The sequence below is a fragment of the Hyperolius riggenbachi genome, chromosome 3 (assembly GCF_040937935.1).
Source record: "Hyperolius riggenbachi isolate aHypRig1 chromosome 3, aHypRig1.pri, whole genome shotgun sequence".
Classification (NCBI taxonomy): domain Eukaryota; kingdom Metazoa; phylum Chordata; class Amphibia; order Anura; family Hyperoliidae; genus Hyperolius; species Hyperolius riggenbachi.
The window spans coordinates 508,481,731-508,494,675 of NC_090648.1; the positions used below are offsets into that span (position 1 = coordinate 508,481,731).

The following is a 12,945-nucleotide window of genomic DNA, read 5'->3' on the forward strand; positions in this document are numbered from 1 at the left end:
TAGAGAGAAGCGTGTGGCTCAGATCTCTCTCTGCTGCTGGTGACTCCACGTTACATCTCAAAAATTCTCGCCAGCTGCAATGCAGAGCGGGAAACCTCTACCTGCCCCTGAATACAGGACCAATACAGGGTGGGGCTCATCCCTGCACTAGCTGAGCAACAACTACGGGTTCCATTATAGCTCAAACACAACCCTCCTCTCTGCACTCTGCTGCTCGGGCCTCACAGCTCTCCTCTCTGCACTCTGCTGCTCAGGCCTTACAGCTCTCATCTCTGCACTCTGCTGCTCAGGCCTCACACACAACCCTCCTCTCTGCATTCTGCTGCTCAGGCCTCACAGCTCATACAAAGCCCTCCTCTCTGCACTCAGCTGCTCAAACCTCACACACAACCCTCCTCTTTGCACTCAGCTGCTCTGGCCTCACAGCTCTCCTCTCTGCACTCTGCTGCTCAGGCCTCACAGCTCCCACACAGCCCTCCTCTCTGCACTCTGCTGCTCTGGCCTCACAGCTCTCCTCTCTGCACTCTGCTGCTCTGGCCTCACAGCTCACACAAAGCCCTCCTCTCTGCACTCTGCTGCTCAAGCCTCACACACAACCCTCCTCTCCACACTCTGCTGCTCAGGCCTCACAGCCCTCCTCTCTGCACCCTGCTGCTCAGGCCTCACACACAGCCCTCCTCTCTGCACTCTGCTGCTCAGGCCTCACACACAGCCCTCCTCTCTGCACTCTGCTGCTCAAGCCTCACACACAACCCTCCTCTCCGCACCCTGCTGGTCAGGCCTCACAGCCCCCCTCTCTGCACCCTGCTGCTCAGGCCGCACACACAGCCCTCTTCTCTGCACTCTTCTGCTCAGGCCTCACAGCTCACACACAGCCCTCTTCTCTGCACTCTTCTGCTCAGGCCTCACAGCTCACACACAGCCCTCCTCTCTACACTCTGCTGCTCAGGCCTCACAGCTCACACACAACCCTCTTCTCTGCACTCTTCTGCTCAGGCCTCACAGCTCACACACAGCCCTCCTCTCTACACTCTGCTGCTCAGGCCTCACAGCTCTCCTCTCTGCATTCTGCTGCTCAGGCCTCACAGCTCTCCTCTCTGCACTCTGCTGCTCAGGCCTCGCAGCTCTCCTCTGTGCACTCTGCTGCTCAGGCCTCACAGCTCTCCTCTCTGCACTCTGCTGCTCAGGCCTCACACCTCATACACAGCCCTTCTCTCTGCACTCTGCTGCTCTGGCCTCACAGCTCTCCTCTCTGCACTCTGCTGCTCAGGCCTCACACACAACCCTCCTCTCTGCACTCTGCTGCTCAGCCCTCACACACAACCCTCCTCTCTGCACTCTGCTGCTCAGGCCTCACACCTCATACACAGCCCTTCTCTCTGCACTGTGCTGCTCAGGCCTCACAGCTCTCCTCTCTGCACATTGCTGCTCAGGCCTCACACACAACCCTCCTCTCTGCACTCTGCTGCTCAGGCCTCACAGCTCACACAAAGCCCTCCTCTCTGCACTCTGCTGCTCAAGCCTCACACACAACCCTCCTCTCCACACTCTGCTACTCAGGCCTCACAGCCCTCCTCTCTGCACCCTGCTGCTCAGGCCTCACACACAGCCCTCCTCTCTGCACTCTGCTGCTCAAGCCTCACACACAACCCTCCTCTCCGCACCCTGCTGGTCAGGCCTCACAGCTCACACACAGCCCTCCTCTCTGCACTCTGCTTCTCAGGCCTCACAGCTCTCCTCTCTGCACTCTGCTGCTCAGGCCTCACAGCTTACACACAGCCCTCCTCTCTGCTGCTCTGGCTTCACAGCTCACACACAACCCTCTTCTCTGCACTCTTCTGCTCAGGCCTCACAGCTCACACACAGCCCTCCTCTCTACACTCTGCTGCTCAGGCCTCACAGCTCTCCTCTCTGCACTCTGCTGCTCAGGCCTCACAGCTCTCCTCTCTGCACTCTGCTGCTCAGGCCTCACAGCTCTCCTCTCTGCACTCTGCTGCTCAGGCCTCACAGCTCACACACAGCCCTCTTCTCTGCACTCTTCTGCTCAGGCCTCACAGCTCACACACAGGCCTCCTCTCTGCACTCTTCTGCTCAGGCCTCACAGCTCACACACACCCCTGCTCTCTACACTCTGCTGCTCAGGCCTCACAGCTCACACACAGCCCTCCTCTCTGCACTCTGCTGCTCAGGCCTCACAGCTCTCCTCTCTGCACTCTGCTGCTCAGGCCTCACAGCTCACACACAGCCCTCCCCTCTGCACTCTGCTGCTCAAGCCTCACACACAACCCTCCTCTCCGCACTCTGCTGCTCAGGCCTCACAGCCCTCCTCTCTGCACTCTGCTGCTCAAGCTTCACACACAACCCTCCTCTCTGCACTCTTCTGCTCAGGCCTCACACACAACCCTCCTCTCTGCACTCTTCTGCTCAGGCCTCACACACAACCCTCCTCTCTGCACTCTTCTGCTCAGGCCTCACAGCTCACACACAGCCCTCCTCTCTACACTCTGCTGCTCAGGCCTCACACACAACCCTCCTCTCTGCACTCTTCTGCTCAGGCCTCACATACAGCCCTCCTCTCTGCACTCTTCTGCTCAGGCCTCACAGCTCACACACAGCCCTCCTCTCTACACTCAGCTGCTCAGGCCTCACACACAACCCTCCTCTCTGCACTCTTCTGCTCAGGCCTCACTACTCACACACAGCCCTCCTTTCTGCACTCTTCTGCTCAGGCCTCACACACAGCCCTCCTCTCTACTCCCTGCTGCTCAGGCCTCACAGCTCTCCTCTCTGCTGCTCAGGGCTCACAGCTCACACACAGCCCTCGTCTCTGCACTCTGCTGCTCAGGCCTCACAGCTCACACACAGCACTCTTCTCTGCACTCTTCTGCTCAGGCCTCACAGCTAACACACAGCCCTCCTCTCTGCACTCTGCTGCTCAGGTCTCACACACAGCCCTCCTCTCTGCTGTTAAAGGACCTGTGTCGCAAACATTTTCAAATGTAAAATACATGTAATCATATAAAAATAAGAAGTATGTTTCTTCCCGAGTAAAAAGAGACATAAGTTACTTTTCTCCTATGTTGCTGTCACTTACAGTAGGTAGTAGAAATCTGACATTACCGACAGATTTTGAACTAGCCCATCTTCTTATGGGGGGTTGTCAGGGTTTTCTTTATTTTTAAAAGCACTTAGTGAATGGCAGTTGCTCCGTCCAACTGCCAAAAATAGTGTGCAGTGAGCAGGGAGGCTGGTCAGCATCTTTGCATGAATCTTTTTCAGGGGAATGTCTTTATAAAGAATAAAGGCCATACTGAGAATCCCCCATGAAGCCCAAAACCTGTCGGTAATGTCAGATTTCTACTATATACTATAGGCGAAAGCAACACAGAAGAGAAGTAATGTATGGCTGATTTTACTCTGGGAGAAATGTACTTCTTGTTTGTATGTATTTTCAATTTAAAGATTTTCGTAACAGTTCCTCTTTAAAGGTTATTATGCTGCTGCTTATCTTTTAGAGCAGAGAGGAAGTTCTGAGATCAGGCGTCCTTTAAGAATTATCAGATGTGCCTCTGTGCTGTCTGGTGGGCCCCTGTGCCGTCTGGTGGGCCCCTGTGCCGTCTGGTGGGCCCCTGTGCCGTCTGGTGGGCCCCTGTGCCGTCTGGTGGGCCCCTGAGCCGTCTGGTGGGCCCCTGTGCCGTCTGGAGGGCCCCTGTGCCGTCTGGTGGGCCCCTGTGCCGTCTGGTGGGCCCCTGTGCCGTCTGGTGGGCCCCTGTGCCGTCTGGTGGGCCCCTGTGCCATCTGGTGGGCCCCTGTGCCGTCTTGGTGGGCCCCTGTGCCGTCTTGGTGGGCCCCTGTGCTGTCTGGTGGGCCCCTGTGCTGTCTGGTGTGCCCCTGTGCTGTCTGGTGTGCCCCTGTGCTGTCTGGTGTGCCCCTGTGCTGTCTGGTGTGCCCCTGTGCTGTCTGGTGTGCCCCTGTGCTGTCTGGTGGTCACCTGTGCTGTCTGATGGTCACCTGTGCTGTCTGGTGGTCACCTGTGCTGTCTGGTGGACCCCTGTGCTGTCTGGTGGGCCCCTGTCTGTGCAGTAAGGCAGCGGGGGTCTCCAGCAGACGTTCCGCCAGCAGCCCGATGTCTCGCTGTAACGCCTGCACTCTCTCATGTCGCAGCATCTCGTTTCCTCCACAAGGAAAGGCAGGGCGGCGGCGTTAACCAGAAACCTCTCTGCAGTTATCAGCCTGGTGAGCAGGAAACAGAGATCGCTATTAGTCAGGCCTTCGCGGGCTGCTCTCGGGCTTCTGTGAAATAGCTCACATTCATCGTCAGTGTTAACCGACAAAACGTTCCTACCAGCCGCACTCCGCACTGTCAGATTTATAAACCGTCTTACGCAACTTTCCTGACAACACGTGTGATCTGCGGCTGGACGAGATACGTAGAGTTCGCTCATTCTATGCAGCTGGGACACGGGCCAGGGCCATAGGGCAGGTCAGTGAGATGCTAATCATTTTGAGTTGGTGCAAGGCTATGCGAATTTGGTATGCAAAAATGCAAATGAAAATGGAGCAATTGAATTCCACCTCAGAAGGATTTGATTGGTTTCATTTCAAGCTGCCTACATTGACATACAACACCTGCATCAACTTGAAATTATTTGCATGCCATTGACCATCCCTGCAGTTCAATACACTCCCTGCTATCGTTCTATCTATTGATATCTATCACTTTGTCCAGCGGTCTGCAAGCTTGCACAGTAGTATCAACTATAATTATTATTTATTTTTATGTATAGTGCCATCATTTTCTGTAGTGCTGTGCATAGTACAAACCAATAGCGGGGAACCTAAATGCATGAGAAGTTCAAAACTCTGTACAATCAGCAATACAAATATAGTAGTAGTTGGTGTGTGTGTTGAGTTGAGACATCACCAATACTGGTACATGTTCATATGATAAATTACAGCAAATTAGGAAACACTAGGAGGAGCCTGCAAGCTTACAATCTAGAGGGTAGTGTGGTGGAGACACTAGGGGGAGGAGCCTGCCCTTGCAAGCTTACAATCTAGAGGGTAGTGGGGTGGAGACACTAGGGGAGGAGCCTGCCCTTGCAAGCTTGCAATCTAGAGGCTAGTGGGGTGGAGACACTAGGGGGAGGAACCTGCCCTTGCGAGCTTACAGTCTAGAGGGTAGTGGGGTGGAGACACTAGGGGGAGGAGCCTGCCCTTGCGAGCTTACAATCTAGAGGGTAGTGGGGTGGAGACACTAGGGGAGGAGCCTGCCCTTTCAAGCTTACAATCTAGAGGGTAGTGGGATGGAGGCACTAGGGGAGGAGCCTGCCCTTGCAAGCTTACAATCTAGAGGGTAGTGGGGTGGAGACACTAGAGGAGGAGCCTGCCCTTGCAAGATTACAATCTAGAGGGTAGTGGGGTGGAGACACTAGGGGGAGGAGCCTGCCCTTGTGAGCTTAAAATCTAGAGGGTAGTGGGGTGGAGACACTAGGGGAGGAGGCACAGGAGTTAGTGGATGAGGCATAGAGCCTCCAATGCTACCTATAGCAAATTATAGGCTTGCCTGAGCAGGTGTGTTTTGAGAGTACATTTGAAGATTTCCAGGTTCAGAGCATGACGGAGAGGCTGGGGGAGAGAGTTCCAAAGGAGAGGTGACCTTTGTGAGAAGTCCTGGATTTGGGAGTGAGGGGAGGTGATTAAACTAGAGGACAAGAGGGTCTCCTGGGAGGAGCGAAGGTTCCGGGTGGGATGGTATCTGGAGATTAGTGAGGAAGTAAAAGTAACTATAAGCAAACATGCCCAAAAGAGTGCGAAAAAACGAAAGATATTTTATGGCGGAGGTGTAGATCATTTTCTACTTATCCTGGTGAATATTTCACACTGCAGTTGTGTTGCACCTGCCCTGTTTTGCGAGGATGTGTGCCCGGGCTGTCTGTTGCCAGGGGGTCTGTCTACAACCCTCTGTGGTGGTCTGCAGAATTCTCCTGCAGAACGTTGGCCAGTTCACACCTTTCTTTTAGTACAATGGCTGCTTCATCAGTCTGAAAAAAAACCAAGCTGGGTAACGTAAACTATTTCGAAAATCGGTTATTTCACTACTCAGTGTTACAATCTAACTCTTGTAAAAAAGAAGGCGATCTAAAGACCAATTACAGGAAAAGAAGTGACTTTAGTTGTGGACAGTAGGGCAAGGTGGTTGTCTCTCTTGGATTGCTGTTGGTGTCGTGTATCACTGCATCTGTGTATGTAAAATGCATCACTTCCTGTTTAGACAGGAAGTGGAAACATTTCTCTAAGAAGGCAGCAAATAAAACACTTTTTGTAGATTAGGAGAATTAGAGTACCCGAGAAGGCTGGTCTGTGAGATGCTTATCAGAGTCAGCAGCTACTGTATTTGATGTCCAAGCAGCAGACATTTGCGTAAAAAAATTGTACCAACTCGGAATTGTCCGCATTTTATCGACTATCCCTAGTCTTTTATTGCTCGTATTTATTGCCTTATCATGTGCCAATTTTCATAATAGTGCCACAAAACTCCGTGGAGGTTCGGAAGTTGGGGGGAGAGGGAAAAGAGGCAATTAAGAAAGTTTCCAATTCTTTCCTTCATTACTGAAATATAATGACGTTTCTGGATTTGGATTTAAGGTCTTAAGCATGGCCACTAACGATCCAATCTGGTGGATGACCGATCGTTTCTGATTCCTGCTATAAGTGAGCAGAAATGATTGATTGTGCACACTAACTAAACAAAACCTAATCTGATCAGATTAGTGGAATCAATCTGTTTTTCTGATCAATCCTATAAATCTGATTGGATTGGCCAGGACTGTTTCGTTTGTTAGTGGGAAAAATCGATCATTTCCAATCGATTATACCGGCAATCGGAAATAATCAATTGTCAGACAGGTTAGACGGTTAGTGGCCACCTTAAAAGGCAAAATGGGAGGAAGGAATGATGTGAAAATAAACAATGTATAGTTGCAGTGTTGGACAGAATATCTGTTTCATGGGCCAATCGTAGTTGGCTAACCAGTTTGCTTCTTCTCTTCTCTGGATTCAGTTGGTGGGTGTGGCAACCAAGAGTAACTGAGTGAAACCCAAAGTAAGTTAGAACAGATACACACAAAGACGTGCTGCGGAATTCCCCTTTTACGATTTTAGTTTTGCTTAAAAAGGAACATGTCTCTATAGCAGGTGTTAACATTTTTCATAGGCAGGGTTGTAAAACTCCCCTCATAGGGGGAAGCTATAAAACGATTGCTTCTTTTCAACAGGCCTGATTTCCCCACATAATGACTCCTCGGACATTCTCCGATACGTACTTCACAAGGACACTTATAAGGGAGTCAGGGAACCAGAAACCAGATTCCTGTTGTAAAACCCTTAACTGCCAAAGCAACATTCCCCCATGTCTTGTCCAGGGGGAGATGGAATCGAATGTCCTAATAATAAATAAATAAAGACTAAAAATCGTTTTTCAAAGTGCTTGTTCTGAAAATCCTCTGAAAAAAATGTGCCTTTTGGAAAGAACATAATTTACCATAACCGTTTATTGATATGTATTGTTATACTAGAGAGGTTGTTGAATGAACCCTTTTTTCCTACAGGACTAGCTAGAGTTAGAATTGCGTATTCATACGCTAAAGCAAATTGGTGGGAGCTTATCAGATCTCTCTTAGATTGTGTCACTTGTGCATACAATAGAAATTGTATTGTGTGTGGACTCCCCAACCAATCCAAAAGGTTACTTTTGCTGCAGTGCCTTCAGAATCCCACCAGTGTCTAGGGGGTGAATGGTAATCTGCAGCAAAGGGAACAGGAGTTGGAGGGTGACATCACACCTTAGAAACCATTTGTCTACAGGAAGACCTGGGTAGTCACAGGAAGTGAGCTTTGAGCCACAGGAAATGCAGTTTGCTAACAGGAAGCTGAAAGCAGGAGAGGTCTTAAGCCTGTATGAATAGGTGCACAGCTGCAGGCAAGCAGAGGTACATACAGCGGGCCTTTCAATGCTGAAAATGTCACGTCCAAAGGTGATTGTTAGAATTCACCCTAACTGACATGGTTGCTCTGAGAATTTGCCTTGTTTCGCGTCCAGTTTTCAAGTAGCCATAGAAGCAGCTGAATAGGGCTGTATGGTAATGCGGCCATTTATTAGTCATTTGTGCCTATTCAGACTCCTAGGTGGCCTCTACTAATGTCACTGCTTCCCCCGCCCCCCTCTCTCCCCTACATACATAAATAAGACCTCCGCTGGTAAGGTGACCGCAGTGTACAGGACCAGCCCCCCTCCATCCTTCTGTGGACACGTCAGGTCGGATTCTTATCAGCGTGAAGGTCACTGACACGACTCTCAATAGCCGGAGATGAGGAGGGGACTGGGCACAATAGGGGCCACACTCTCACGAGGAGGGGGACGCCCGCCGCACCAATCGCTGCACTTAATTAATACGCTAAAAATAGGAGCCACTCATACAAATTGCAGCCTTTCGCCCAACAAAGGCCGAGCGCGGCTCTCCATGGCCAAGTTTATGGCGGTCGCTGAGAAGTTACAGGGAGGGGGGGTCGGGATGCGGAGCGCCCGAGTCACTCTGGGCCCCCAGCCATTCGCTGCCCGTCCTGCCGTCTTCATGAATGACATTAGGGCAGCTAATGAGGTTATTGGGAATGGCATCGGCCTCCCGTGACCACACATCGAGAAGGACCTACAGCGGTGCAGGCTGGCACAGCTACTGTGGCTCTTTATGTGCGCTGATGATTAGCGTGAATTAGGGGCAGCACATAAAACACAGCGCTCAGGGCTTCAGCGAGCAGCGATAAGCGGCTGTCCGTGGAAGCACGGCAAATTCAGGAATAATTATTTCCATGTGCGAGGTGTTGTCTTGTTAGCCAGTCAAATCTAGATTCATACTTGTTGCATCTTTCACTTAAAGGGACACTGTAGGGGGGTCAAGGGAAAATGAGTTGAAGTTACCCGGGGCTTCTAACAGTCCCCCGCAGACATCCTGTGTTGGCGCAGCCACTCCCCAATGCTCCGGCTCCGCCTCCGGTTCACTTCTGGAATTTCTGACTTTAAAGTTATAAAACCACTGCGCCTGCATTGCCGTGTCCTCGCTCCCGCTGATGTCATCAGGAGCGTACTGTGCAGGCACAGACCATACTGGGCTGGGGTTGTGCTATACACTCCTGGTGACATCAGCGGGATCGAGGACACGGCAACTCCGGCACAGTGATTTTCAGACTTTAAAGTCTGAAATTCCAGAAGTGAACCGGAGGCGGGGCCGGAGCATCGGTGAGTGGCTGCGCGGGCACAGGATGTCTGCGGGGGACCATTAGAAGCCTCAGGTAAGTTCAACTCATTTTCCCCCGACCCCCCCCCCCTTACAGTGTCCCTTTAAAGAGGACCTGTAACCAAGGATTGATCTTCATTCCAATCAGAAGCTGACACCCCATTTCCATGAGAAATCTTTACCTTTTCCCAAACCGATCATCAGGGGGTCTGTATGACTGATATTGTGGTGAAACCCCTCCCACAGTGTGATGTCATGACCATGGTACTGACAGTTTGCGGTCTGTGAATCACGTTGCATTGTGGGAAAGAACAGCTTTTTCCAACTGCCAAGCAAGCAGTATATCCCTCTGTGCATAGAGCTCTCAGTAACAAACATTCTGTACAGATCACCTGGCAGAACTAAAGATGTCACCACCAGCGATAAATTTGAGAATGTAAATCAGGGAGAGGAAAGACTGACTAAATCTGTAAATGGATATTAAAAAAAAAATAAGCAATCTTATTAATTATGTTATTTTCAGTATAATTCTCTTGTTAATGAGACCCCCCCCCCATTCTATATACAGCAGAGTTCAGTCCCCATATGCAGCAGCCCTCCCCTATATTCTGAATATATCACACTTGCCAATGTTTCGAGACCGCACAGGGCCTCTTTATCAAGGCATAACAGTCTGAGATTTAATCCCCATCAGAACAACTGCCCGGGGGAAGCACTGTGACCGGCAGCCAATGCAGAAAGCCCCAGAGACAGCACCCCCCCATTCTATGTACACCCCCCTCCCCCATTTCATCTTGCATTGGCATCAGCACTGTACTATAATCTCCCCCTTTTTATGTGCAGCCCCCTAATTTTCAGCCACCTTATCCATATGCAGCAGCCTCCTTTTTCATATGTAACCCCTTTTCCTTGTATGTTCAGCCCCTTCCCCAGGTGTGGCGGCGTACACCATGTACAGCAGCCCCCGGGGCATCCCACATGCTGCCCTCCCTTTCCAATAGAAGCAGCCCCCCCCCCCCACCTTCATCAGAAGCCCCCTCCTTTCACATACTGCTTCTCCTCCCTTCCCAGAGGTACAATCACACATTATGTTCAGCAGTGCCCCCCCCCCCCCCCTTTCATAGGCGGCCTCCTCCTTCCACATTCAGCCCCTCAGAAGGTGCATTTACACCATGTACAGCAGCCCCTCCCCTTTCATATACAGCCCCTCCTTCCACATTCATCCCTCCCCCTCAGAACTAGCATTACACGCCATGTACAGCAGCCCCTCCCCTTTTCATATACAGCGCCCCTCCCTCCTTACACATACACCCCTCCTTACTTTCCCGTGAGGAGTAGCATTACACACCATGTACAGCAGCCCCTCCCCTTTCATATACAAACACCCCCTCCATCCTTGCTTCCCCCTCAGGAGTAGCATTATACACCATGTACAACAGCCCCTCCCCTTTCATATACAGCCCCCTTCCACATTCAGCCCCTCCCACCTCAGGACTAGTATTATACATAATGTACAGTAGCCACTCCCCTTTCATATAGAACCCCTCTCCCCCTCAGGAGTAGCATTCTACACCATGTACAGCAGCCCCGCCCCTTTCATATACAGCCCCCCTCCCCTTACACATACACTACCCTCCCCCTCAGGAGTAGCATTCTACACCATGTACAGCAGCCCCGCCCCTTTCATATACAGCCCCCCTCCCCTTACACATACACTACCTCCCCCTCAGGAGTAGCCTTATACACGATGGTCTATGTGGTCTTCTCAGGAATGCAGGGCTCAGGCTGGGCGCGGTTTACTCCTCTTGGCACATCATGTGGTTAGCTTTCCCCTTTCCTGCTCCTGACTGTCCGGCCTGTTTTCTTGCAGACTTTAACTTCGCCCTGTACCCGCCATCGATGATAGCGACTGGAAGCGTGGGAGCCGCCATCTGTGGGCTGCAGTTGGACGACGCAGAAAGCCAGCTCTCTGGCGATGGGCTGACGGAACACTTGGCCAAGATTACAAACACAGATGTGGTAAGTATCCTGTTCATCTTTCTCATGCTTCTCTCCCCTGATAGCCTGTGAGTGTTAACAGCGGCCTCGGAAAAAGAAGGGAACTCAACAGAGAAACCAGGGCCTCGGAATTCCCCCGGATTTCTCCATCGGCCTATTCTATTTGCAGATGTGGCTTTCTCAAGAGTGCTGAAACTTCTGATAGCTTGAAAACTCAACGTTTTAGGCTGAGATGTTTTTGGGGCAGATAGATGGTTCGATAGATCATTTCCAACAGGCCCGATCAGATTTTCGATCGGTTTTCTGATCGATTTCTCATAGAAGTGAATGGAAAAAAACGATCAGAAAATCGATCGGACAGTAAATCTCCTGAAAAATCTCATCGTGTATTGCCAGCGTTAGGCTGGGAGCCGCCAGTAGATTTGGGTAATGTCTGAGGAGGGTCCTGCAGCGGATTCCGGAGCATATGCCTAATCCCCATCGCCATATATATATATACCTCTATACGCATCCATAGTGATCACGTCTACGGGCTGTTAGGGCAAAAAATTGGGAGTTTTTTTTCCAGCGGTTTGCGAGGGGGGTGGTTAAATGACACCAAGGCGAAAATAAACGAAACAATTGTATCTATCTTCCTTCTCCTAAAAATGACTTTTTAAAGGAAACCATAGATGAACGCTTTAGCACAAAATAAACATATCCTCCGATAGATTTTACAAAATAAATACTATGCCTGGTATATTCGCCACTCTGCTGTGCTGTTTTTTGTTTTTTTACTAAAACTCCACGCAAAACAAAGTTCATCAGAAAAGCATATTAATTAGTGGTCTGTGTGCAAAATGAAATCACCATTTGTAAAAACCTCTTATAACTGACAAATATAGATAAAAAAAAAAAGTTTTTCAATATACCCTTACATTAGCAGCTCCTCCCATCTCATCACAGCTCTCTGTGATGCTGCAAGTATACAGAACAGGAAAGCAGAGCCAGCAGAGGGCCAGTCTTGGGCTTGAAAAGACATCAGAGAAGACAGACTCGGCTATAATGATTCCTGAGCAAAGCCAGACTGAATGCTCAGTCGGGGATTTTATCAGGGCTGATAACAAGCAGGCTGAGCAGTGAAGGATGAAACAGAGAGCATGGTAGGTTTTTTTTATCTAATGTTCCCACTGATATATATATGGTGAAATACATGAGGGTGCTTCGTCTCTGGTTCACTTTAAGATATTCCACAGTTTTATTTTATGTTTAAATCTACTTTTTAAACTGTAACTGTTTTATTGTTTTTGCTCAATGACACATTCACTGAAGTATGCCAGAGCTAAAATCTATGAATTATTGACCCTTTTTTATATCTCTTTCCTGCTCTCAGAAGACATTTTCTGCTAGAAAAGTGTTTTATAGTTGGAATTTCTTACCAGTGAGGGTCACACTGTAGTCACTTCCTGTCGAGTCAGGACTGAGTCAGCCACTTACATACCTGATATTTAACTCTTTCAGGCAGAGAAATAAAAAAAGGAACACAGCATAGTTATTTGTGTGCTTGGCACTGTACATACCCATGTCTATCTCATCTGTCATGTCACCTCGGGTATCCTTTAGGCTACGTTTCCACTGTAGCCTGACATTTTCACCTGCAAAAAATCGTAAGATT

General features: G+C 50.0%; 1 protein-coding gene across 1 annotated transcript in view; it reads left to right on the top strand.

Moving 5' to 3' along the window:
- The window catches only part of CCND2 (cyclin D2), a 67,518-nt gene that overhangs the window by 19,588 nt on the left and 34,985 nt on the right, over positions 1 to 12,945 (top strand). The window contains exon 4 of the mRNA XM_068273775.1: positions 11,164 to 11,312. Within this exon, the coding sequence (XP_068129876.1) occupies positions 11,164 to 11,312 (149 nt within the window). The remainder of the gene's footprint in view (positions 1 to 11,163; positions 11,313 to 12,945) is intronic.